At 47.0% G+C, this 27,129-nt stretch overlaps 1 protein-coding gene and 1 long non-coding RNA gene across 3 annotated transcripts in view; one reads left to right on the forward strand and one right to left on the reverse strand.

Annotated features, from left to right (window-relative positions):
- LOC141583504 (uncharacterized) overlaps nucleotides 1–5,490 on the forward strand; it is a 28,289-nt gene extending 22,799 nt beyond the window's left edge. The window contains exons 2-3 of one of the 2 annotated variants that reach the window (XR_012516135.1): nucleotides 942–1,009; nucleotides 3,681–5,490. This is a non-coding gene — a long non-coding RNA (uncharacterized LOC141583504). Of the gene's footprint in view, nucleotides 1–941 lie in introns of both variants that reach the window. The other variant, XR_012516134.1, reaches the window with a different exon arrangement.
- Nucleotides 5,491–8,084: 2,594 nt separating this feature from the next.
- ACOT4 (acyl-CoA thioesterase 4) lies at nucleotides 8,085–13,559 on the reverse strand. Its single transcript, XM_003924511.4, has 3 exons — nucleotides 12,877–13,559; nucleotides 11,043–11,245; nucleotides 8,085–8,802 (listed from the first exon to the last, which is right to left on the reverse strand). The coding sequence occupies exons 1-3, from the start codon at nucleotides 13,331–13,333 to the stop codon at nucleotides 8,197–8,199; spliced, it is 1,266 nt and encodes a 421-aa protein (XP_003924560.3). The 5' UTR covers nucleotides 13,334–13,559; the 3' UTR covers nucleotides 8,085–8,196.
- Between the last annotated feature and the right edge of the window lie 13,570 nt (nucleotides 13,560–27,129).

Raw genomic sequence — 27,129 nt, forward strand, 5'->3', positions numbered from 1 at the left:
AGGCTGAGGGAGAACCACCTGAACCCGGGAGGTGGCGGTTGCAGTGAGCCCAGATCGTGCCACTATACTCCTGCCTGGGTGACAGAGTGAGACTCTGTCTCAAAAAAGAAAGTGACACCTTGACTGACACAATCTCAGTGCAATATTATTAAGCCATCAGAATACATTTCACTAGGTCCAGGAGACTAACAAGATAAGCAGGATGATCAGGCTTGCTTGGAGCTGTGGCCTTCCCCCAAGTCCTAGTGATCCAGATAAGAAGTTGCTAAAGAGGTCCAAGAAAGTTTTTTTTTTTTTTAGATGGAGTCTTACTCTGTCGCCCAGGCTGGAATGCAATGGTGTGATCTCTGCTCAGTGCAACCCCTGCCTCCTGGGTTCAAGTGGTTCTCCTGCCTCAGCCTACTGTGGAGCTGGGTTTACCGGCCCCCACCACTATGCCCAGCTAATTTTTATATTTTTAGTAGAGATGGATTTCACCATATTGGTCAGGATGGTCTCTAACTGCTAATCTCAGGTGATCTGCTTGCCACAGCCTCCCAAAGTGCTGGGATTACAGCTGTGAGCCACCGAGCCTGGCCAGAAAGATTCTTTAGGTAGCCACTCTGACTGTGGTCAGCAGGCCTGCTTTCAGATCTCCTCTACCTGTGTCTCATCCATGCCTGAGATATTATCCAGGTACAACAGGAGGTGTCGGCAGTGGCACACACTCCTCCCTGTCATTTAAAACAACCTTCCTAAGGATTTGAAGGGTGTCTCTGGGCTGCCAAGGCAGTGGCACTGGAAGCAACAATATCATTTTTTTCATAAGCACTGACTCCTATGCCTGGTACCAGAAATCTTATAGAGGATTGAAACCCAGAGTCAGCCACTACCTGGCAGGTTCCTAATAAGCATGGTGCATACTTTTAGGCTGCTGGACCAATAATGTGTCTTGTTCCCAGGGGTGATATGCAGGAGCATCCCCGAGTATGTCCAATGTCCAGGATTCCATGATCTGCCAGCTTTCCAGGTATGACATTGTCCATCCCATGTTCGGCTCACTCCGAGATCACCCACAGAGGAAGAGGCAGCTTTCAGATGCACACTGCATCATTTTATTCAGTGACCCAGTCATGGCTATGGAGGATTGGTATTCACCAGGCAATTCTCATTGATGGAATAGTGACATAAGTTCACTCTCCTCCATACAATCAATATTGTTCACAAAACCTGTACCCATAGGGCTAGCATTACACCTGATATGGTTTGGCTATGTCCCCACCCAAATCTTGAATTGTAGTTCCCATAATCCCATATGTCCAAGAGGAACTTGGTGTGAGGAAATTGAATCATGGGGGTGGTTAGCCTCATGTTGTTCTTATGATAGTAAGTGAGTTCTCATGAGATCTGATGGTTTTATAAGGGGCTTTTCCCCTTTTGCTCAGCACTTTTTGTTGCTGCCATGTGAGGAAGAACATGTTTGCTTCCCCTTCCGCCATGATTGTAAGTTTCCTGAGGCTTCCTTGGCCAAGCTGAACTGTGAGTCAATTATAACTCTTTTCTTTGTAAATTACCCCATCTCAGGTATGTCTTTACCAGCAGTGTGAGAATGGACTAATAAATTGGTACTGCAGAGAGTGTTGCCCTGCTGTAAAAGTACCCCAAAATGTGGGAGCGACTTTGGAACTGTTACCAACTTTGGAACTGGGTAACAGTTCCAAAGTCTGGAACCTCTGTTGGCACCATTTGGAGGGTTCAGAAGAAGGCAGGAAAGTGTGGGATTGTTTAGAACTTCCCAGAGACTTGGAGGGCTCAGAAGACAGAAACATGTGGGAAAGTTTGAAAGTTCGTAGAGAATCATTAAATGGCTTTGACCAAAATGCTGATAGTGATATGAACAATGAAGTCCAGGCTGAGGTGGTCTCAGATGGAGATGGGGAACTTCTTGGGAACTGGAGTAAAAGTTACTTTTGCTGTGCAAAGAGACTGGTGGCATTTTGCCCCTGCCCCAGAGATCTGTGAAACTTTGAACTTGAGAGAGATGATTTAGTGTATCTGGCAGAATAAATATCTAAGAGGCAAAGAGTTCAAGAGGAAGCAGGGCATAAAAATTTGGAAAATGTACAGACTGACTATGCTATAGAAAAGAAAACCCTGCTGGGTGCAGTGGCTCATGCCTGTAATCCCAGCACTTTGGGAGGCCAATGCGGTGGATCACCTGAGCTCAGGAGTTTGAGACCAGCCTGGCCAACATGGTGAAACCCTCTCTCTACTAATAATACAAAAATTAACTGTGTGTGGTTGTGCACACCTGTAATCCCAGCTACTTGGGAGGATGAGGCAGGAGAATTGCTTAACCTGGGAGGCAGAGGTTGCAGTGAGCCAAGATCACGTCACTACACTGAAGTCAGGATGACAAGAGCTAAACTCCATCTCCAAAAAAAAAAAAGAAAAGAAAAAAAGAGTGAAGAAAACTCCATTTTCTGGGGAGAAATTCAAGCCAGCTGCAGAAATTTGCATAAATAACAAGGAGCCAAATGATAATCATCAAGACAATGGATAAAATGTCTCCAGGGCACATCACAGACCTTCATGGCAGCACCTTTCATCACAGGCCTGGAGGCCTAAAAGGGAAAAGTGATTTCTTGGGCTAGTTCCAGGGCCCCCCTTGCTGTATACAGCCTTGTAACTTTGTACCCTGTGTCCCAGCCACATCAGCCATGGCTAAAAGGGGCCAAGGTACAGTTCAGCCATTTCGTTGTTTTGTTTTTTGGGTGATGTTTTGTTGCCCAGGCTGGAGTGCAGGAGCACCGATCTCAGCTCACCATAACCTCCACCTCCTGGGGTTCAAACGATTCTGCTGCCTCAGCTCCTGAGTAGCTTGAGCTATAGGTGCGTGCCAGAATGCTTGGCTAATTTTTGTGTTTTTAGTAGAAATGGGGTTTCACTATGGTGGCCAGGCTGGTCTTGAGCTACTGACCTCATGATCTGCCTGCCTCAGCCTCTTAAAGTTCTGGGATTACAGACATGAGCCCCAGGGCCTGGCCCAAGCCATTTTTTTAGAGAGTGCAAGCCTCAAGCCTTGGCGAGTTCACTGTGGTGTTGGGCCTGTGGATGTGCAGAAGACAAGAATTGAGGTTTGGGAACTTCTGCCTGGATTTCAGAGAATGTACATAAATGCCTGGATGTCCAAGCAGAAGTCAACTGCAAGGGTGGGATCCCTGTGAAGAACCTCTGCTAGGGCAGTGCAGAAGGGAAATGGGGGGTTGGAGCCACTACACAGAGTCTCCACTGGGGCACTGCCTAGTGCAGCTGTGAGAAGAGGGCCACCGTTCTCCAGACCCCAGAATGGTAGATCCACCAACAGGATGCACTGTGTGCCTAGAAAAGCCTCAGGCACTCAATGCCAGCTCATGAAAGCAGCCAGGAGGGTGTCTATACCTTGCAAAGCCACAGGGGCAAAGCTGCCCAAGGTTGTAGGAGCCCACCTCTTGCATCAGCGTGACTTGGATGTGAGACATGATTCAAAGATCATTTGGAAGCTTTAAGGTTTAATGACTGCCCTATTGGACTTCAGACTTTCATGGGACCTGTGGCCCCTTTGTTTTGGCCAATTTCTCTCACTTGGAGCAAGTGTATTTGCTCAATGCCTATACCCCCATTGTATCAAGGAAGTAACTAACTTGTTTTTGATTTTGCAGGCTCATATGCAGAAGGGACTTGTCTCAGATGAAACTTTGGGCTTGGACTTTTGAGTTAATGCTAGGATGAGGTAAGACTTTGGGGGACTGTTGGAAGGGCATGCTTGTGTTTTGAAATGTGAGAACGTGAGATTTGGGAGGGGCTGGGGCAGAATGACATAGTTTGGCTGTGTCCCCACTCAAATCTCATCTTGAATTGTTCCCATAATCCCCATGTATCATGAGAAGGACCCAGTGGGAAGAATTGATTCATGAGGGTGGTTACCCTCATGCTATTCTCATGACAGTGAGTGAATTGTCACAAGATCTGATGGTTTTATCAGGGGCTTTCCCCACTTTTGCTTGGCACTTCTTGCTGATGCCATGTTGCCAGGTCTGTCCCACAAACCCTGGCCGATGGATGAAATGAGTACTTAGACACGTGTATGCAGTGTAAGAGCAGCTATATGACTGCCTGTCTCTAGTGGCCAGAAAGCCCTGAGAAACTGGAATGCTTGCTTTTATTCAGTGCAGGCACAACGTTGAAAACCTGGAGACACCACAACCTGTAGGTAATTGACATTTATTGTTCCCCTTTCAGGGAACATCATGCATGGATGATCAAAGGTCAATTCCTGGTCCACATAAGTAAACAAGCCTGTTTAAAATAAATTCCTCCACACTCCCTTGTACCTACTCCCTGCTCTCTGCCTCCGGGTTACAAAATAGCTGCCTTCAGCTTTTCTCCCCCAGGGCTCTGCAGAACCTTCTGACATTTCAGAAAGTTTGTGTCCTTCCCCTACAGTTTTTCCTACCACTCTGATCAATCCCCTACACCATGTGAAGAAAAACATGTTTGCTTCCCCTTCCACCATGATTGTAAGTTTTCAGAGGCTTCCCCAGCCATGCTGAACTGTGAGTGAATCAAACCTCTTTCCTTTATGAAAGTGGATTAAACCTCTTTCCTTTACTCAGTCTTGGGTATGTCTTTATTAGCAGTGTGAGAACAGACTAAAACAAAACGAGTCTTTCTTTTTCGTTGTTGCCATTGGGACACTTCATCTATGTAATCAAAGGAGCATGGAGCATCATAGTACCAGCCCATTATGGTTTTGTAGTGGTTGTAACATTTAGCTACAGAAGTCAGTTAAAACAGGGCACCTCTGGCTCCCTTCCATAATTGCCCCATTTTACTTAATTGACTTCTGTAGCAAAACCAGCTACTGTGACTTACTAGCCCACTAAAACGTTACAACCACTACTTCTGTAGCAAGAAGAAGTTAAGACAGCACTGAATTCTGTGCCAGATCTTTGCTCAGTAAGCCAAGGCTTGGCTTCTGTTGGTGTGCACTAAAGTGTTAGCAATGTTGGCATAGTTTACCACTGACAGATCACTCTGATCAGTGATAGAATGAGGACCAGAATGGCAGATCCAACATTTCCTCAGGTTACTTGCAGTGGCCACAGCTTAGCATTATGCTTCCAAGCCTTTGCTGAGAATTCCTTGTGGAAAAGGCAGATTGACAGGTTAGTTCCCCACCCTCACCCCTTCTGGGGTCCCTAGATGTTCCATGCCTACTGGGGAAGGGTTGGGCTGAGTTGGTGTAGCAACCCAGTCTCTCTGTCCCTGTCCTGGGCCCACTACCTCCGTAGGCACCCTTTGTCCTTGTTGCTTGATCCAGAGTTTTTGGCTTTAGTTATCTGGTCCAGAAAGGGATATTTTGCCCTAGACAAACTTGAAATATCTTATAATGTTACTCACCTTATTAGAAGAATCAGATGTCCCTAACATTGAGGCAGGAGAATAGGGTCTGGAAACAGTAGATCTCGGCTCACTGCAAACTCCATCACTCGGCTTCAAGTGATTCTCCTGCCTCAGCCTCCCGAGTAGCTGGGATTACAGGCCGGTGCCACCACACCTGGCGAATTTTGTATTTTTAGTAGAGATCGGGTTTCTCCGTGTTGGTCAGGCTGGTCTCAAACTCCCAAAGACAAACAATTGGTGATCTGCCTACCTCGGCCTAACAAAGTACTGGGATTACAGGCGTGAGCCACCGTGTCTGACTGAAAAGTTCTTAAACAGATTTCTAGAGGTGTATTTTGTCTAGTGGAGTGAAACCCACTGAGGTTTTTAGAAACCTCCTACAAACTTTTTAAGAAAATTGTCTGGCTGAAGAACAATTCCAGTTCCACCATAAGATGGAACTTAAAAGGCAGATGGAACTTAAAAGGCAACAAAATTGAAAGAGAAGTTTGGACTCCCCTTTTCCATCTAGGAAGCAGATTAAATTTAATGGCTAATTCATTTTCATAAGGAAAATAGAGGTTTCAACTCAGGAGGTACAACCAAAACCCACAAAGAACAACTCACAGAGAGTATACTGAACACTAATGAAGGAATTGGCAGCAAGTTCTGTTCTCAGGTGTGTTTCAGGGTTGCTACAGGCTAGTGACAGCTGTGTGCCACATTTTCCCCATTTTTGAACAGGAGTGTCTATAGGAGTTACCTTATACTTGTCGCACCATTGTATTATTGATATGTGTCTGTGAGGAGAGCTAACTTGTTTGTTTCAAAGCTGCTAAGATTGAGAAGAATGATATCCAAGATGCTGTATCCAAGGAACTCTCCTGAGCCTCATCTATACCTCAACCTGATATAGATGATGAAATCTTGGACTTTCACCCTGAATGTGATGCTATAATGAAATGAGATTTTAGGGGGAGAGGGTTTAGAAGAGGGATGGGTATATAATACATGTGGAGGAATGTATGGCCAGAAGGCAGATTGTATTTTCCAAAGATGGTTACAGTATTTCCCAGTCCACATGCTCTCCTCCAGAACCTTGCCACTCTCCTTTCTTTTTCTTTTTTTCTTTTTTGAAATGGAGTGTCCCACTGTTGCCAGACTGCAATGCAGTGGTGCGATCTCGGCTCTCTGCAACCCCTTACTGCTTGATTCAAGCAATTCTCCTGCCTTAGCCTTCCAAGTAGCTGGGACTACAGGCACGCACCACCATGCCCAGCTAATTTGTGTATTTTTAGTAGAGACAGGGTTCACCATGTTGGCCAGCATGGTCTCGATCTCTTGACCTCATGATCCGTATGCCTCGGCCTCCTAAAGTGCTGGGATTATAGGTGTGAGCCACTGGCCTGGCCCACTCTCCTTTCAAGAGGCAGATGTTCTCCTTGAACTTTGGTTAGCCTTTGATTGCCTTGTTCCATGGAGTATGGCAGAGTGACAGTATGCATAATAGCTTCCAAGACAAGGCTGAACAAAGTTCATGTCATTCTGCCTTGCTTGGTATGCTCACCCTTGGAGACTTTATACTTTTATAGAAGGGAGGTTGGTGATGGTTGTCAGTTGGGAACTCAGGAAGGGATATAATTTAGGGGGTTCTTAATTTCTTTCCATCTGGTCCTTCTTGCTAATTACTTGGGCTGAGTGTCAACCCCTCAGTCAAGTTGCCCCAGCCTGTGTCACTTCGAACAATGGTGATCCATTCCTACAGAGTCCTGTCCCATTTGCAGACTCTTGAGAAAAATCCATGGTTAATAGAGTTTGTTTTTTTTTTTTTCCTAAAAAAAAAAAAGTATAATAAATGCTATGTAGTGTTGATGTCAAGGAGAGTAAGGGATGACTCCTCTAAGATTACCACACTATGATTTTTCAAGGTCTATTTTTTTTTTTCTCTTGAGTCAAGGTCTCACTCTGTTGCCCAGGCTAGAGTGCAGTGGTGCAATCATGGCTCACTACACCAACCTTGACTTCCCAGGCTCAAGTAATCCTCCCACCTCAGTCTCATGAGTGGCTGGGACCTCAAATGTGTACCATGTTTGGCTAATTTTTGTTGGGATTGGGTTCTGCCATGTTGCCTAGGCTGGTCATGAACTCCTGAGCTCAAGCGATCTGTCCCCCTTGACTTCCCAAAGTGCTGGGATTATAGGTGTGAGCCACTGTGCCCGGCCCCAAGGTCTGTTCTTAGATCCAGGAAGTGATAGGGAAAATAGATCATAGTCATTCCCCTTGGAAGAGAGTAGAAACTTAACCATTTTAGAGACAGGTGGTCTCATCTCCTCCTGTCAAAGGATTCTTTGCTGACCTTTATAGTGAAAAGGTCAGCTGCCTTTCCTCATATTAACACCCCTCTGTCTGTTTTTGGCCAAATAAAATTCTACCCTGTTACAGTTGAACAGCAAACACTAGGTGACCATTCTTTCACAGTGATGGAAAAAGTCACCGGCTTTAAAGCTCACCTATGACTCAAAGCATTAACTAAAAAAACCTAGAATGAAGCACAAATCTTAACAGGTGGGTATATTTTTCACTTATTTGTGTCATATACCTCTGAATCTTCTACAAGAAGCATGTTACATTAGTTAAACTGATGACAAAGCTTATTCAACAAAGTTACCTAAAATACACCATTCATGACAAAGACGTGGCTTTAATGCTATATAGGAGACAGCTGATTCACATAGGGATAGCGAACCCTAGAATCTGATCTTGACTCTCTCATGTCAACAACAGACAAATGCATTACAATTTAGGGAAAGCTGTTTTCTGGGTACCTCCCAGGTGTTTGCAGAAGAAGGCTAGAATTTGCTTCCAGGCATCCACCTGGGCCTTAGAATGAGCCCTGGGCTCCCCACCCCACATCACATGTTTGTTCACTAATGCGTGAAAGGAAGCTGGGCACAGGGGGAAGTAAGGAGGCTCGATGTGATGCCCAGTCCCAGGGTAACAGATGATCTGGGGTTTTTCCTTTCCATGGGCCTGTAACCGTTCAGAGACTGTTTGGGCATACAACTCACTTCTCCAGTTATGATCATCCTGACCAACAATGAACAGGATCGGCCCCTGGGCCTTCTCTATTGGAATCATGCTGGGGTTCTCATACCCTCCTACAAGGTCATTCCTTATATCCACGATGTCCATGAGGCCTGAGAAAGCTACCTTGATTCTCCTTGGGTCATAGTCCACTGGCGGAATGCTAATCTGCTTATAGTTTATGCCTCTGTTCCCACCTGTCCCGGATCCATTGATGGAAACTGTGGCTGAGATATTCTTCAAGAATGAGGCCATTGCGAGACAAATATCAGCTCCTAGAGAAATGCCCAAAAGCCCAATGCCTGGGCCTTTGACCTGGAAGAGAAGAAGAGAGAGGAGTCAAGTCAAGTCAATAACTTATTCACGCTGGGCATGATGGCTCATGCCTGTAATCCTAGCACTTTGGGAGGCTGAGTCAGGTGGATCACTTGAGGTCAGGAGTTTGAGACCAGCCTGGACAACATGGTAAAACCTCGTCTCTATAAGAATCAAAAACAAAAACAAAAACAAAAACAAAAACAAAACAAAAAAAAAACCATGCTGTTGGCAAGGAAAATAAAAGAAAATAAATTTAAAGAGAGAAAAAAAAAAATACAGAAAAACATAGCCAGGTGCTTGTAATCCCAGGTACCCAGGAGGCTGAGGCAGGAGAATTGCTTGAGCCAGGGAGGCAGAGGTTGTAGTGAGCCGAGATCGCACCACTGCGTTCCAGCCTGGGCAACAAAGCGAGACTCTATCTCAAAACAAAAACAAAAACAAACAAACAAAAACCAAAAATTATCCAATTCAAAAACATTTTTCTAAAATGCAAACAGAGATGCTGCTAGCTTTAATCTGGGAATCATCCACAAGAAAATCAACCTCAGCTGACGGGGAAGTTTCTTCCCATGTACAGAGTATCTGGCTGAACACCTGACAGACAAATCTCTCTTTTTTTTTTTCCGTAGATGGACTCTCACTCTGTCGCCCAGGCTGGAGTGCAGTGGTGCCATCTCGGCTCACTGCAACCTCCGCCCCCTGGGTTCAGGCGATTCTTCTGCCTCAGCCTCCCAAGTAGCTGGGACTACAGGTGTGTGCCACCACACCTGGCTAATTTTTTTTTTTTTTTTTTTTTTTTTTGAGATGGAGTTTCGCTCTTGTTACCCAGGCTGGAGTGCAATGGCACGATCTCGGCTCACCACAACCTCCACCTCCTGGGTTCAGGCAATTCTCCTGCCTCAGCCTCCTGAGTAGCTGGGATTACAGGCACGCGCCACCATGCCCAGCTAATTTTTTGTATTTTTAGTAGAGACGGGGTTTCACTATGTTGACCAGGATGGTCTCGATCTCTTGACCTCATGATCCACCCGCCTCGGCCTCCCAAAGTGCTGGGATTACAGGTTTGAGCCACCACGCCTGGCCAATTTTTGTGTATTTTTAATAGAAATGGGTTTTCACCATGTTGGCCAGGCTGGTCTTGTACTCCTGACCTCATGATCACATGCCTTCGCCTCACAAAGTGCTGGGATTACAGGCGTGAGCCACCACGCCTGGCCACATGACAGTCAAATCTTAAAATCACTGAAAAATTTGGAAACTGATTATAAACATGTCAGAGAATTATCCACTAGAGCAGGCATCCCCAAACTTTTTACACAGGGGGCCAGTTCACTGTCCCTCAGACTGTTGGAGGGCCGCCGCATACTGTGCTCCTCTCACTGACCACCAATGAAAGAGGTGCCCCTTCCTGAAGTGCGGCGGGGGGTCGGATAAATGGCCTCAGGGGGCCACATGAGGCCCGAGGGCCGTAGTTTGGGGATGCCTGACCTAGAGGATGCTGAGCCACGGAGCCCATCAAGTTCAGAACCACATTCAGGCAGGCCTGACTGAAGTCTTAATGTGGCAATGCATCCAATAGTGTGGAACGAAGTTCTGTTCCAAGATATGAATCATTCATCAGATCATCAGTTGGTGGCTGAGTAGTCCCAGAGAGCGGGTGGGACTTCAGACTGGTTAACCTGGCGCCCTACACTTGTCTGAGGCAAAAGGAGCCAGGCTTCTCTCCTGGGTCTTCTAGGGCCCCAGGGCATGCAGGGTGTGGTGCCCAACCCACCCCATAGAAAGCCTCTCTGCCTCACACCACCCTCAGTTGTTGGATGAAAGGTGTTGGATGATATGTATTGGGAAATGATTACAAAGCAAGACTTTAGAATAAGTAAATTTGTTCTTAGCTTCTGAAAGGGGTGAACAAGTTCTGACCAAAATCTGAAAAATTAAAATCAGAAAATTAAAGTTAAAAAACAGGCATGCAAAGATAATAGACTGGGAGTTCAATTTGCAATGCACAGATAAAATTTAATATTACTAAATAAAATCTCACATGGATTTTACAATTCATTCTATACTACAAATCTATCTGACAGAAAAAGTAGAAATAGGCACCTTAAGCCAAGGAAGTCTCCAAAAGAAATCTGTGTGAAAGAGGAACAGAGCAGCATTACTGCACGTGGTTCAGGTTACATTCTCTGTGGAGATATTTCTAGAGAGACTAATTAAATAAAGGACACAAGGAGAACCTGGGGATGTTGAAGCATGTAGCACAGGGCTTCTTCAAAGTACTCCAGAGATATAACGTCCAAGTTCCTGGGGAGATCTTCAAAGTTATAATAAGCTAGAGCCAACGTGGCAAAGCCACGGCCAGCAAGGAGGCTGGCTCGATATTCCAACAGGCCGCCTCCAATACCAAAGATGTCAATGATCCCTGGGAAGGGTCCAGGTCCTAGAAAACAAAATATTATAAATGGAAGCCATTATACAATTTAAAGAATTTGCTTTCCTGGCTGGACACAGTGGTTCATGCTTGCAATCTCAGCACTTTAGGAGACCAAGGCAGGAGGATCACTTGGGGCCTGGAGTTCAAGACCAGCCTGGGCAATGTAGTGAGACCCCCATCTCTACAAGCTTTTTTTTTTTTTTTTTTTTGAGACAGTTTCACTCTTGTTGCCCAGGCTGGAGTGCAATGGCACTATCTTGGCTCACCACAACCTCCGCCTCCCAGATTCAAGCAATTCTCCTGCCTCAGCCTCCCGAGTAGCTGAGATTACAGGCATGCACCACCAAGCCTGACTAATTTCGTATTTTTAGTAGAGACAGGGTTTCTCCATGTTAGTCAGGCTGGTCTTGAACTCGCAGCCTCAGGTGATCTGCCCGTCTGGGCCTCCCAAAGTGCTGGGAATACAGGCATACGCCACGCACTTGGCCTACTTTTCTTTTTTTTTTTAAATTAGTCTAGTGTGGTGGTGCATGCCTGTAGTCCTACCTACTTGGGAGGCAAAGGAGGGAGGATAGGATCACTTGAGCCCCAGCAGTTGAGGCTGCAATGAGCTGTGACCACATCACTGCACTCCAGCCTGGTCAACAGAGACAGACCCTGTCTCAAAAAAAAAAAAAAAAAAAAAAAAAGAAAGAAAGAAGAAGAAGAAAAGAAAAAAGAAAAACATCGAAACAAAACTTTACTTTCTGTTGCATCAGCCCTCTGGTTTTTGGTTTACTGATATTTCAGATGTCTATATAGAAAGAGAGGAAAAATGCGTCCTTGAAAACCTAAAGAAAGAAAAAAAAAAAAAGAGAGAGGAAAGAAAAAGAAATACCCAGAGATGGCTTTAGTCTGAAGTGTGACCCGTGGTAAAGCAGGACATACAGGAGAAGAGACTCAGTGTGCCTAGAACACTAGAGAAGGTGACAGCCTCATTGACTGTCATTATTCTGCCTTAGACAAGTCAGGCTGAACCTGTATGGATCTGTAGGATCTGTAGGGTAGTGATTAATAGCAAAGTGGATAATGTACCTGCCTACCTGAACCTGTTTTTTCATTTGCAGAATAACAATACCCACTTTATTGGTATATTTTAGAGACTAACTGATAGAATGCAAGTAAAAACCATTGTACACAGCCTAACATCAAAATCCTTTTTTTTTTGTTTGTTTTTTTGAGATAGAGTCTTGCTGTGTTGCCCAGGCTGGAGTGCAATGGTGCGATCTCGGTTCACTGCAACCTCCCTCTCCCAGGTTCAAGTGATTCTCGTGCCTCAGCCTCCCAGTAGCTGGGAATACAGACGTGTGGCACCAAGCCCGGCTAATTTTTGTATTTTTAGTACAGTTAGGGTTTCACCATGTTGGCTAGGCTGGTCTTGAACTCCGCCCATCTCGGCTTCACAGAGTGCTGGGGTTACAGGCGTGAGCCACGGCGCCCGGTACCAAATCCTCTATTTTGGTACAGTGGCCACTGACATAGTCAATGCTAGCTTCTCTGACCTTGCTCCAGAGCCAAGCCAGTGCTACATCGGCACTGGAAACTAACGGAGACCCAGACCACTGACGCTCACACCTTTCGCCAGTAGCCCGGCTCACCTGGCGGCAGGAAGAGCGTGGCGCGCACCCGGCCCGCGCGCACCTGCTCGCGCCGAACCCCCGGAGGGAGGAAGTCGCGCTCGTGTCGCGCCTGGCACAGCAGCCGTCCAGGGTCGGGGTCGTGGCCGTCCAGCACCTCCAGCTCCACGACAAAGGGAATCTGTACGTCCCGCTTCAGAAAGCGCCAAAAAGGCTTCTCGGGTTCCAGGGCCCAGAGCAGCCCCATGGGCTCGAGCCCCGCGAAGCTGCCGCCCAGTGCCGGCGCGCGCTCCAGGTCCAGCTCGCCACGGGTGTCTGCGCAGTAGCGCGCGTGGGCCCGGAAGAGCGCGCCCTTCTCGTCGCGCAGCGACGCGCGCAGCGTGACCTGCTGCTCCGGAACCAGGCCGCGCACGGCGATGTGCACCGGCTCGTCCCAGCAGCAGCGGCCTGCGGGCTCCAGGAGCAGCGTCGCTGACATCTTGGAATCGGAGCTGGGGATCCCAAGGTCTAGGTCAGAGGCCAGTCCAAGATCGTGGCAAGCGCGCCGTGTCCAGAGGTCGTCTGGCGTCCTCAGGTGCCTGGAGCGGCCGGTGGCTGAGGAGTCCCAGAAAGCGGGTGGGACTTCAGACCGGTTAACATGGCGCCCCGGACTCGTCACAGGCAAAAGGAGCCAGGCTTCTCTCCTGGGTCCTCTCCTAGGGCCCCCGGGGCGCCCAGGGCGTGGCGCCCAACCCACCCCGTAGAAAGCCTCTCTGCCTCACACCACCCACAGTTGTTGGAATGAAAGTTGCTGGATGATCAATTTGTGGCGAAACCAGAGATGAATAAGATTAAGCCAAATTCCAGCCTTTCTTATTTATTTATTTATTTATTTATTTATTTTTGAGATGCAGTTTCGTTCTTGTTGCCCCATGACAGGTTTTGTTTCTTTGTTTGTTATTTATTTACTTACTGATTTATTTTTGAGACGGAGTTTCACTCTTATCGCCCAGGCTGGTATCCGCTCACTGCAACCTCCACCTCCCACGTTGAAGCGATTCTCCTGCCTCAGCCTCTGGAGTAGCTGCGATTAGTCATGCGACACCTCAGCTAATTTTTTGTATTTTTAGTAGAGACACGGTTTCTCCATGTTGGTCAGGTTGGTCTTGAACTCCTGACTTCAGGTGATCCACCTGCCTTGGCCTCCCAAAGTGCTGGGATTACAGGCATGAGCCACCATGCCTGGCCTTTTTTTTTTTTTTTTTTTTTAAGACCGAGTTTCATTGTCACTCAGGCTGGAGTGTAGTGGTGCAATCTCAGCTCGCTGCAACCTCTGCCTCCCAGTAGTTGGGATTACAGGCACATGCCACCATTCCTGGCTAATTTTTGTATTTTTAGTAGAGATGGGGTTTCACCATGTTGACCAGGTTGGTCTCAAATTCTTGACATCAAGTGATCCGCCCACCTTGGCCTTGCTGGGGATTAGAGGTGTGAACCACCGCACCTGGCCTGTTTTTGTTTTTTGAGCTGCAATGCAGTGGCGAGATCACAGATCCCTGCACCCTCAACCTCCCAGGCTCAAGTGAGCCTCCTGTCTGAGACCTTGGAGTGGCTGGAACTACAGACGGTGTCACCACCACCATGCCGTGCTAATTTTTAAATATTTATTTTAGAAAGGAGGGGTCATCCTGTTTCCCAGGCTGGTCTCAAACTCCTGAGCACAAACTATCCTCCCACCTCTGTGGGAGGATATAATCCCAAAGTGCTAGGATTATAGACATGTTTTTTAAAGTCTTATATTTTAAGCCACTGCACAAGGCCTGAAGATCCACATTTCTAAGAAAGGTCTAAGTCACATATTTTCTCCTGTCTCAGAATGTTGAGATTGGCTTAAGCCAAATGAAGATTGCAACCATTGCCCCTGGGGTCAGGGTGGAGTTAGCATTCCCTGGAACTCATAGCTACAAAGGGAAGGGCAATAAAATAAGGAATTCTCCTAAAAGAGAGAAGTGTAATATATACTGAGCAGGCACCTGACAATATGAGTGTGGCAGAGGAACTTCTCATGAAGATACTGATGGCTTTTTGAAAATTAGGGCAAGAAAGGACATTTCTAAAATTTAGAGAAATAAGCTGGACTTGGTGGCTCACACCTGTAATCCCAGCATTTTGGGAGGCCGAGGTAGGCGGATCATTGAGGTCAGGAGTTTGAGAACAGCCTGACCAGCATGGAGAAACCCAGTCTCTACTAAAAATACAAAATTAGCCAAGCATGATGGCGCATGCCTGTAATCCCAGCTACTCGGGACGCTGAGGCAGGAGAATCACTTGAACCCAGGAGGTGGAAGTTGCAGTGAGCCGAGATGGCACCAATGCAATCCAGCCTAGGCAACCAGAGCAAAACTCCATCACAAAAACAAACCAAAAAAAAAAAAAATTAGAGAAAATATGGGTTTAAAAGGAGTTATGATTATTAATGTGGCAAATTAAGGAATTTGGAAGTTGGAGACTGAGAAGACTGTGGTGTGTTTAGATTTGAACACAGAAGTTGACATAAAAGATATATTGGAAAACAAGAAAAATTGCTGCTAGATAAAAATTCTCCCTCAGTTTATCTTCAATCCTCAAAATCAACTGGGAATGGAAGACCCTGTGGAAACAAGTCAGGGGAGATAAGGTAAACCCACTTGTCTTCCTAGCAGAAATTTTACTGATAATTAGAATAGTAATAAATATTGAAAGAGAGCAAAAACAAGAGGGTGGGCCAGGTGTGGTGGCTTATTCCCGTAATCCTGGCACTTTGGGAGGCCAAGGTGGCCAGATCACTTGAGGCCAGGAGTTCCAGACCAGCCTGGCCAATGTGGCAAAACCCTATCTCTACTAAAAATGCAAAATTTAGCCTGATGTGGTGACCTGTGCCTGTAGACCCAGCTATGGGGAGGCTAAGGCAGGAGGATCGCCAGGAGGCAGAGGTGGCAGTGAGCCAAGATGGTGCCACTGCACTCCAGCTTGGGAGACAGAGGAAGGCTCTGTCTCAAAAAAAAAAGTGGATGTTGCCAAAAAGAGTTGGGAGAGAGCAAGAAAGTCTGTGTCAAAATATATCCTATTTTAGGCTGGGCTCTGTGGCTCACACCTGTAATCTCAGCACTTTGGGAGGCTGAGGCAGGAGAATCACTTGAACCTGGGAGGCGGAGGTGCAGTGAGCTGAGATTGCACCACTGCCCTCCAGCCTAGGCAACAAGAGTGAAACTCCATCTCAAAAAAATATATATATATATATTTTTTATAAATAAATCTCCAAACAAGTATGGAGATTTTATAATAAATCTCCAAACAAGTATGCAAATACTCCTGTCAGTAGGCTCAATCAGCAGTTACCTTGACACCCTGAAGAGCTAATGCAGAGAAAAAAGCCCAAGAATCATCTAATTTTTTTATATTAGGCAGGAAATTGAGTAAGTTCAATACTCTGTGGTAATATCACCACAAAACTAAGAAAAAAGTAGAAACAAATAATTGGACACTGGTGGACTTCAGTATGGAACTAAAAAATAAAATGTTTGGCCAGGCATAGTGGCTCATGCTTGTAATTCCAGCACTTTGGGAGACGTAGGTGGGAAGACTGCTTGAGGCCAGGGGTTTGAGGCCAGCCTGCACAACAAAGCAAGACTCCATCTGTACAAAAAATTAGCCAGGCATGGTAGTGCATGCCTGTAGTCCCAGCTACTCAGGGAGGCTAGGATGGAAGATGGCTTGAGCCCAGAAGTTTAAGGCTTCAGTGAGCCATGATCATACCACTGCATTCCAGCTCTGGGCATCAGAACAAGACTTTGTCCCCAAAACATTTTTTTTTTTTTTTTTTTTTTTTTTTAGGACAGAGTCTCACTGTGTTGCCCAGGCTGGAGTGCAGTGGTGCAATCTTAGCTCACAGCAACCTCCACCTCCCGGGCCAAGTGATCCAATGAGCTGATTCCCTTTTCCCACTATATTTAATTTATTTAGAGACAAGGTCTCGCTTCATCTAGTCTGGTCTTGAACTCCTGGCCTCAAGAGATTCTCCTGCCTTGGCCTCCCAAAGTGTTGGGATTACAGGTGTGAGCCACCTGGCCTGGCCCCGATTTTTCTCCATAGTTTCCAATTGATGGCTACTTTAAAATTTGATCATCCACAAATACTATTATTATTATTATTTTTTGAGACGGAGTGTGTGTGTTTTTTTTTATTTTGAGACAGGATCTCTCCTCCTGTTGCCTAAGCTGGAGTGCAGTGGCATGATCATGGCTCACTGCAGCCTCAACCATCCCTGCTGAAGCGACCTTCCACCTCAGCCTCCTGAGTAGCTGGACATTACTGATTTTTTCTTAACTATCTCTATAGTTTTGTCTTTTACATAATGTCATATAATTGGAATTATACAGTATGTAGCCTTTTCAGGCTGCCTTCTTTCACCTAGCAAGACACATTTTTTTTTTCTTTTGAGACACAGTCTCACTTTGTCGCCCAGGCTAGAGTACAGTGGTGTGATCTCAGCTCACTGCAATATTTGCCTCCCGGATTAAAGCGATTCTCTTGCCTCAGCCTTCCAAGTAGCTAGGATTACAAGCGCCTGCTGCCATGCCCAGCTAATTTATGTATTTTTAGTAGAAATGGGTTTTCACCATGTTGGCCAGGCTGGTCTTGAACTCCTGACCTCAGGTCAACCGCCAGCCTCAGCCTCCCAAAATGTTGGGATTACAGGTGAGAGCCACCGTGCCCAGCTTTTTTTTTTTTTTTTCCCATGAGACAGAGCCTCCTTCTGTCACCCAGGCTGAAGTTTAGCGGTGCAATCTTGGCTCACTGCAACCTCTGACTCCTGGGTTCAAGTGATTCTCATGCCTCAGTGTCCTGAGTAGCTGGGACTACAGGTGCATGCCACCATCCCTAGCTAATATATATATATTTTTTCCAAGATGGAGTCTTGCTTTGTCATCCACGCTGGAGTGCAGTGGCACGATCTTGGTTTACTGCAACCTCCGCCTTCCAGGTTCAAGCAATTCTCTTGCCTTATCCTCCCCCGTAGCTGGGATTACAGGTGCCTGCCACTGTGCCAGCTAATTTTTTTTTTCTTTTTGTATTTTAGCAGAGATGGGGTTTCACCATGTTGGCCAGGCTCTGGTCTCAAACTCCTGACCTCATGATCCAAACTCCTGATCTTCAGCCTCCCAAAGTTCTGGAATTACAGGCGTGAGCCATAGCAAATGGCCTAATTGTAAGGCCCGTTGCCTCGCCTGGAGGTTGGACACACCCACCTCTGCACCCGGCACCGGGCTCTGCACTCAGCACCTAACTCTGCCTCATGGTTCTCCTGAAAGGCTCCAGCTGATGCAAGGCTCCTGGCCCGCTCTCCCACCGGAAAACCCGCCCCGTCACAATCCCACTCCCCTGGAGTCAATCAGAGAACCCAGCTGTTGCTCGTTCCTCCTAGCCATAAAAACCCCATGCCCCAGGAAGTTGGCGTGATTTCCTTGGCTTCTTTCCTCGGGACCATGGAACCTCTCCCGGGAGCTAAATAAATTGGATTTTCACTTTCTTATATTGGCCTCAGTTTCCTCATTTTAAACTGGGCAATAAACCTTACACTAATTTTCATATTTTTAGTAGAAACAGGGTTTCACCATATTGGTCAGGCTAGTCTCAGACTCCTGACTTCGTGATATGCCGGCCTCAGCCTCCCAAAGTTCGGGATTACAGGTGTAAACATCCGTGCCTGGCCTGGGTACATGGCATTTCATGCCTCCTTGGCATTGCTTAGTTTAGAACCTACACAGCAAGTGGCTTCAAGTAATTAGTCTAACTGGGAGTGAGATGTGACAGCTATCGTATTTTAAATGCTTCTCTGGGCCTGATAATTTAAAGGGGCTTGCATTTCTCACATGAAAGGCTTTTTTTTCCTTCCTCGTGACTATAGTTAATACTGTATTGTATACTTGAAATTTCCTAAGACAGTAGATCAAGTGTTGCTATGATCTGAATGTTGGCGTCCCCTACCTACCCCAAATTCAAATGTTAAAACCTGTCAAAGGACAAAATTACAATTAATTTAATTTAAAATCTCCATTGAAGGCCAGGCTCGGTGGCTCATGCCTATAATCCCAGCACTTTGGGAGGCCAAGGGGGGCGGATCATGAGGTCAATAGATCAAGACCATCCTGGTCAACATGGTGAAACCCTGTCTCTACTAAAAATACAAAAATTAGCTGGGCATGGTGGCACAGCCTGTAGTCCCAGCTACTCGGGAGGCTGAGGCAGGAGAATTGTTTGAACCCGGGAGGCGGAGGTTGCGGTGAGCCGAGATTGCACTGTTGCACTCCAGCGAAACTGTCTCAAATAAAAATAAAAATAAAAACACGAATCTCCATTGGAGGTTAGCCTCTCCTTACAATTAATTTAGTTAGAAATCTCCACTGGAAAAAAAATAAAGATGTCTTAATTGGCTTTATTGTGATTCTAGGATCAGGCAACACTTCATTCCATAAAACAGAGTAAGTGTTCAGATGAGCTGAGCAAAAGTTGGCTTTATAGACAAAGAAGAGCTGAAGAGAGCAGAAGCAAAGAACAAAGAGCTTCCTGGTCATTTCAAAGCTATTTTTCTTGTAAGGTGGGAGTCAAGGAGACAGACCAACAGAAAAGTAACTGATTAGTTACTTCAGGCTAATTTTTTTTTTCATTATTATTCTCTTTATTTAATTAATTAATTTTTTTTGAGACAGAGTTTCACTCTTGTTACCCAGGCTGGAGTGCAATGGCACGATCTCGGCTCACCGCAACCTCCGCCTCCTGGGTTCAGGCAATTCTCCTGCCTCAACCTCCTGAGAGCTGGGATTGCAGGCACGCACCACCATGCCCAGCTAATTTTTTTGTATTTTTAGTAGAGACGGGGTTTCACCATGTTGACCAGGATGGCCTCGATCTCTTGACCTCATGATCCACCTGCCTCGACCTCCCAAAGTGCTGGGATTACAGGCTTGAGCCACTGCGCCTGGCCTATTCTCTTTTATTTTTAATAGAGACATGGTCTCGCTGTGTTGCTCAGGCTGGTCTCGAATTCCTGGGCTCAACAATCCTCCCACCTCAGCCTCCCAAAGTGCTGAGATTACAGGTGTGAGCCACCACGCCAGCCAGGGCCTTTTTTTTTTTTTTTTTTTAAGAGTCATGCTCTATTGCTCAGGCTGGAGTGCAATGGTGCCATCTTGTGCTCACTCACAAAAACTCTGCCTCCTGGGTTCAAGCAATTCTCTCTGCCTCAGCCTCCTGAGTAGTTGGGATTACTTACAGGCGCCCAGCTAATTTTTGTACTTTTAGTAGAGACAGGGTTTCACCATCATGACCAGGCTGGTCTTGAACTCCTGACCTCATGATCCACCTGTCTCGCCCTCCCAAAGTGCTGCGATTACAGGCATGAGCCACCGCGCCAGGCTTTTTTTTTTTTTTTTTTTTTTTTTTTTTAGCTTCAGTCTCAATCTGTTGGCCAGGCTGGAGTGAAGTGGCGCTATCTCAGCTCACTGCAACCATGGCCTTCTGGTTCGAGTGATTCTCCTGCCTCCAGAGTAGCTGGGATTACAGGCACCCAACACCATGCCCAGCTAATTTTTTTTTTTTAATTTTTCATAGAGATAGGGTTTCACCATGTTGGGCAGGCTCGTCTCCAACTCCTGGCCTCAAGTGATCCACCCTCCTTGGCCTCCCAAAGTGCCAGGATTACATGCCTGAGCCACCCCGCCCAACTGTCCAATTCTTTTGTGTAAGGATGAAAACTGAGGGATGAAAACTGGTCATGATAATTGAAGATCAAAACTGGCATGTTTGGGAAATTGGCTCTTATTTCTCTCCTGATTTCTCAGAAGACCAGATAACACCTCAGTTTAGGTTGGGTGGAATTTTAGCATGGGTGACTCCATTTTGGTTTTTTTTTTTTTTGAGACGGAGTTTCGCTCTTGTTACCCAGGCTGGAGTGCAATGGTGAGATCTCGGCTCACCGCAACCTCCACCTCCTGGGTTCAGGCAATTCTCCTGCCTCAGCCTCCTGAGTAGCTGGGATTACAGGCACGCACCACCATGCCCAGCTCCATTTTGGTTTTTAATCTTGTCTGTTGGGGCCTAGTGCTAGAGCCTAGTCCAAAACAATGGCTTTCGCCGGGCATGGTGGCATGTGCCTGTAATCCCAGCTATTAGGGAGTCTGAGGCACAAGAATTGCTTGAAGCTGGAAAGTAGAGGTTGCAGTGAGCCAAGATTGCGTTGCTGCACTCCAGACTGGGGGACAGAGCAAGACTCTATCTCAAAAATGAAAAAGAAAGCTGGGCGTGGTGGCTCATGCCTGTAATCCCAGCACTTTGGGAGGCTGAGGTGGGCCGATCACGACGTCAGGAGATGGAGACCATCCTGGCCAACCTGGTGAAACCCGGTCTCTATTAAAAATACAAAGAAATTAGGTGGGCATGGTGGCGCAAGTCTGTAGTCCCAGATACTTGGGAGGCTGAGGCAGGGGAATTGCGTGAACCCTGGAGGCAGAGATTGCAGTGAGCCGAGATTGTGCCACTGCACTACAGCCCGGGTGACAGTGCAAGACTCTGTCTCAAAAAAAAAAGCAAAACAATGGTCTCCTATAATTTTATTTTTGTTCTCTTCTCAGAGTATCCTCCATAGCAATAATTTTTATTTAACAAACCCAATACCCAATGTGATAGTACTTTTTGATTTTTATTTTTATGGGAGGTAGAGTTCTGCTCAGTTTTCCAGGCTGGAGTGCAGTGGTGTGATCCTGGCCACTGAACCTCCACCCTCTGGGTTCCAAGTGATTCTCCTGCTTCAGCCTCCCCTATAGCTGGGATTACAGGTGAGCACTGCCACACCCAGCTAACTATTTTTTGTATTTTTAGTAGTGACAGGCTCTCACCATGTAGCCCAGGCTGGTCTTGAATTCCTAAGCCCAGGCAATCCACCCACCTCAGCCTCCCAAAGTGCTGGGATTATAGGCTTGAGCCACCACCCCCAGCCTCAATGTGATAGTATTAAAAGGTGGGGACTTGGCAGCTCGGGGAGTAGAAGGGGAGGCACAGGACCCCAGAAAGGGTCTTAAGCAGGAGGCTTGTGTCCTTGGGGCAGGATACCAGCCCTGGTGTTGACCTGTCCTTGCCCGGACCTGGGCCTGTCCTGCTAGGGGAGGCAGGGGCTATGGCAAATGAGCAAGACAAGGTGGCCAGGCCATAAGCCAGGAACCATGAGGGTCAGGAATGCCGAATGGTGTGTGCCTGGGTGGGAGAAACCCTAGATAGGGCCTATGGGGGATGGAAGGGAGCTGGTGAGGGAGCTGCCCAGAGAGGCAGGCGTGGGTGGCACCCAAGAGGTGTGGGGGTCAGGGGCTCCAGACTCATGGCAAAAGACAGGCATGGGGTGTTGGGGTCTTGATGAGGGGATTAACAAAGCGCCAGGCTGGAACAGGGGGTGTCTGGAGGGCCCAAGATGTTATGGGATTAGGAGGTAGGGGACACTGGACTGTTTGTGGGATGCTGGAACAGCTGTGGGATGCACTGGTCTATGTTGGGGGTGACAGTGGTTGGGACATGGGGAGATTGATTTGTATAGGTACAGGGGGTTGTGGGAGTAGGGGCTGGTAGGGTCTCCAAAAATGGGGCCCAAGCTTTGAAGGAACAGGCAGATGAGGGTTAAGGAGGGGATGGTGTAGGTTAAAATGAAGGCTCTACCTCCTCTAAGCTTGGGGCCTGGGAAAGGGACTAGGGTGGGTTTGTGATGGTACAGGCAGTGCTGGGGGCTCCCAACAGGCCCTAGGCAAGGAAGAGGCTGTAGAATGCCCAATGTGCCATTACAGACCAATTACACTGAGACATCAGGGTTTGCAGCAGAGAAAGAACTTAAGGATCACAGGGCACCTGGTAAGGAAATGGGAGGGTATCCTCAAATCCATCTCCTTGAAGAATTCTGGGCTGGGGTGGTTACCAGTGGAGTGTCTGAGTTACTGGCAGGGAATCTGCAGCAACTTAAGTTTTTGCCTCAGAAGAAGGAATTTGACTGGGGGGCATAAAACAGAAAAAGAGACCAAGGTGAGTTTCAGAGCAGGAGTGAAAGTTTATTTAAAAGGGCTTTAGAACAGGAAAGAAAGGAAAGTTCACTTGGAAGAGACCTGACCAGGCACCTGAAGATCAAGAACCCCGTTTAACTGAGATTCTAGGGCTTTCTAGACTCACCTCTTTCTCATGATTCTTCTATTAGGATAGGATGCCCTCATGCACAGTACCCTCCTTACCTTTGGGACCCCAGAAGGGGTCCCGAGCAGGAGACTTGTGAGCATGCATAGTGTATTTAGGAAGTTGTATGAATGCCCATCTGAGGCTTTCTTCCCTTTTTTGGTGAAGTGTCCTGGAAAGATCATACTTTGCCATTTTGTCTCTTTTTTTTTTAAGACTGAGTTTTGCTCGTTTCCCAGGCTGGAGTGCAATGGCGTGTTCTCGGCTCACTGCAACCTCCACCTCCTGGGTGCAAGTGATTCTCCTGCCTCAGCCTCCTCAGTAGCTGGGACTACAGGTGTGCCCCACTACACCTGGCTTTTTTATATTTTAAATAGAGATGGGGTTTCACCATGTTGGTCAGGCGGGTCTCAAACTCCTGACCTCAGGTGATCCACCCACCTCTGCCTCCCAAAGTGCTGATATTACAGGCATGAGCCATTGCACCCAGCCTGCCATTTTGTCTCTTAATACACATGCCAGCCAGGCACGGTCACTCGTGCCTGTAATCCCAGCACTTTGGGAGGCCGAGCTCAGCGGATCACAAGGTCAAGAGATCAAGACCATCCTGGCCAACATGGTGAAACCCCCATCTCTGCAAAAAATACAAAAATTAGACAGGCGTGGTGGTACGTGCCTGTAGTCCCAGCTACTCAGGAGGCTGAGGCAGGAGGATTGCTTCAACCTTGGAGGCGGAGCTTACGGTGAATGGAGATCATGCCACTGCATTCCACCTGCACTACTATACTCCAATCTGGTGACAGAGCAAGTCTCAAAAAAAAAAAAAAAAAAAAAAAAAGCACATGTGCAGGAAGTGGAAGTGCTTCTCCCTGGTGCCTGCATTCAGTTAACACTTTAATGTTAACAGCTGTGAATCATCAGGAGATTGTCTCTCTCTGGCACCCTGGCACTGACTGTTTTTATTTTTAGCGAGGCAATGCGATAATTGTTGAACCATCACCTGACATTTCTAGTGGGTGAGGGAGAAAAGCCCTCTCCTTCTCTGTTCCTGTCTATCTAACTACTTGTAACAGGGTATTTTTGTTGTTGTTGAGACAGAGTCTGTTTCACCCAGGCTGGAGTGCAGTGGCGTAATCTCAGCTCACTGCAACCTCCACCTCCCAGGTTCAAGCAATTCTCTTGTCTCAGCGTCCCAAGCAGCTGAAACTACAGGTGCGCACCACCATGCCCAGCTAATTTTTATATTTTTAGTAGAGACAGAGTTTCACCTTGGTGGTCAGGCTAGTCTTAAACTCCTCGCCTTGGAGTTCAAGGTGATCCACTCACCTCAGACTCCCAAAGTCCTGGGATTACAGGTATGATCCACCACGCCTGGCCTGTAACAGGGTTTTTAAAGGGATCATGGAGGGTGAAGGGCTAGAAAATTGGGGTCATTGATTGGTTGGGGTAAAGGCAATGAAATTGTCAGGAGGTGGAAAGTGTTCTGTTTGTTTTTTTTTTTGAGATGGAGTCTCTCTGTCACCCATGCTGGAGTACAATGGTGTGGCCTTAGCTCACTGCAACCTCAGCCTCTCAGGTTCAAGCGATTCTCCTATCTCAGCCTCTCAGCCTCCCAAGTAGCTGGGACTACAGGCATGTGCCACCACATATGGCTAATTTTTGTATTCTTAGTAGAGACAGGGTTTCACTGCATTGGCCAGCCTGGTCTTGAACTCCTGACCTCATGATCGCCCGCCTCAGACTCCCAAAGTGCTAGGATTGCAGGTGTAAGCCACTGCGCCCAGCCAAAACTGGATTATTTAGTGAGTCAGTTCCTGTGGGGTCCTTCAGAGAAGCTGGCATTAGTAGTTTTGTTGCTAGCTGATGTGACACCTTGGTTCTTTTTTTTTTTTTTTTTTTTTTTGAGACGGAGTTTCGCTCTTGTTACCCAGGCTGGAGTGCAATGGCGCGATCTCGGCTCACCGTAACCTCTGCCTCCTGGGTTCAGGCAATTCTCCTGCCTCAGCCTCCCGAGTAACTGGGATTACAGGCACGTGCCACCATGCCCAGCTACTTTTTTGTATTTTTAGTAGAGACAGGGTTTCACCATGTTGACCAGGATGGTCTCGATCTCTTGACCTTGTGATCCACCTGCCTCGGCCTCCCAAAGTGCTGGGATTACAGGCTTGAGCCACCACGCCCGGCCGACACCTTGGTTCTTGTCTTCTTGGTTTAAACGAATTTAAACAAGAGACACACAGCAAAAGAAATACAGTATAGAGTAATTTATTGTAACAGAAAAATTGTATTTTGAAAGTTATGTGCAGAATGGATAGTACACCCTCAAAGAGAGAGTATTCAGGGCAGGTTGCTCATAAGGGTGAGATGGCAGAGAGTGGCAGTAGGGAGACACTCTTTATGGGAGTCTTACATGATTATTCATAAGGTGGTGGAAAGAAGTGCTGCTGGTAAGCTTGTTCCGGGTGGTCTTCTGGGTGCACATGCTTGTTCATATGTCACACGTCTCACTGGCATATTAAATCTCCATGCAGGGGTGTCTTTTACTATTATAATGAGCAAAATGTCAGTTTGAGGACAGGTAAAATCAGAATGCTCATGCTCTCTATGGGGGCAATTCCCTACTGAAGGTAGCTGTGTTTGAATGAGCTCAATTACAATGTGAATGCAGAAGCTCATTGTGAGAACATGGTCACTCCCTTGACTACCTAGCCCACCTCAGTTTCATTGGTACGCAGGACCTGAAAGAATATCTCAAATGGAAAAGTTAAGGTTTTATAATGTTCAAGTTATTATCTGTAGAGCACTGAAGGGGAAATATGACCTTGTGACAGGGTCTATGTGATTCTGGGGCAACAGGCAGTAAACAACTCTGAGGAAGAGGTCAGAGAGCAGCTGACCTCATGACCAATGCTGTGTGTGCTACAAGCTGGGCTGATTTCCATTTTGCACCCCCCTTCTTTCATGATCAACTGTATAAAGTTTATAGGGAAGGTTTCAGTGGAATCTTAGCCACTCTTATAAAGGGGGCTGGGAAGCAGTCCTCATGAGAGGGGAAAGGGTTCCCAGGAAAAGGCTTGGGCAGGGTCCCCGATGTTGGGGTAGAGTGGAGGGTAATATTAGCTTCAGCATGTGAAAGGAAGAAGGCTTGGGTTCTGAGTGGTTGGGGTGGTACTATGGGAGAGGGCTCACCTTCAGAGAAGGGGCAATGGGAGGTGGGAAGCCCTGGTAAAGATTCAATTTTCCAAATGGTCCAGATGCTCTAAAAATGGCTTTCCCAAGGCCTCAGGGACCATCCACCACCAAAAAAATCTCAGCACTCTCTCGGTATTTAATCAGGTAAAGCCCCAGGATCTGAAGCCCCAAGTTCAGATCCTGCCTTGCCATTGGCTTGCAGGATCTATGACTTTGGCAAACTGCTCTGCCCCTCACTTCAGTTTCTTTTTCTGCAGAATGTGACCAGAATGGGCAGGGTACGGTGGCTCATGCCTATAATCCCAGCATTTGGGGAGGCTGAAGTGGGCGGATCACAAGGTCAGCAGATCCGGTTTCTTTCTTTCTTTCTTTTTTTTTTTTTTGAGACGGAGTTTCGCTCTTGTTACCCAGGCTGGAGTGCAATGGCTGGCGTGATCTTGGCTCACCGCAACCTCTACCTCCTGGGTTCAAGCAATTCTCCTGCCTCAGCCTCCCGAGTAGCTGGGACTACAGGCATGTGCCACCATGCCCAGCTAATTTTTGTATTTTTAGTAAAGATGGGGTTTCACCATGTTGACCAGGATGGTCTTGATCTCTTGACCTTGTGATGCACCCGCCTCGGCCTCCCAAAGTGCTGGGATTATAGGCATGAGCCACTGTGCCCAGCCATCAGACCTAGTTTCTACAAAAAATTAAAAATTAGCTGGGCACGGTGGCAAGTGCCTATAGTCCCAGCTACTCAGGAGGTTGAAGTGGGAGGATGGCTTGAGCCCAGGAGTTTGAGGCCACAATGAGCTAAGATAGCGCCACTGTACTTCAGCCTGCCCAGAGCCTGTCTCTTAAAACAAAAACAAGCCAGGT

The sequence above is a fragment of the Saimiri boliviensis genome, chromosome 2, assembly GCF_048565385.1.
Source record: "Saimiri boliviensis isolate mSaiBol1 chromosome 2, mSaiBol1.pri, whole genome shotgun sequence".
Lineage (NCBI taxonomy): Eukaryota > Metazoa > Chordata > Mammalia > Primates > Cebidae > Saimiri > Saimiri boliviensis.

What these genes read in the sequence shown, in the direction of transcription:
- ACOT4 (XM_003924511.4), bottom strand. Translation starts at nt 13,333, where the DNA reads ATGTCAGCGACGCTGCTCCTGGAGCCCGCAGGCCGCTGCTGCTGGGAC. An exon ending in CACGCTCTTCCTGCCGCCAG is followed by an intron (nt 11,246 to 12,876) that starts GTGAGCCGGGCT and finishes TTTGTTTTCTAG; the next exon opens with GACCTGGACCCTTCCCAGGG. An exon ending in ACATGCTTCAACATCCCCAG is followed by an intron (nt 8,803 to 11,042) that starts GTTCTCCTTGTG and finishes CTTCTCTTCCAG; the next exon opens with GTCAAAGGCCCAGGCATTGG.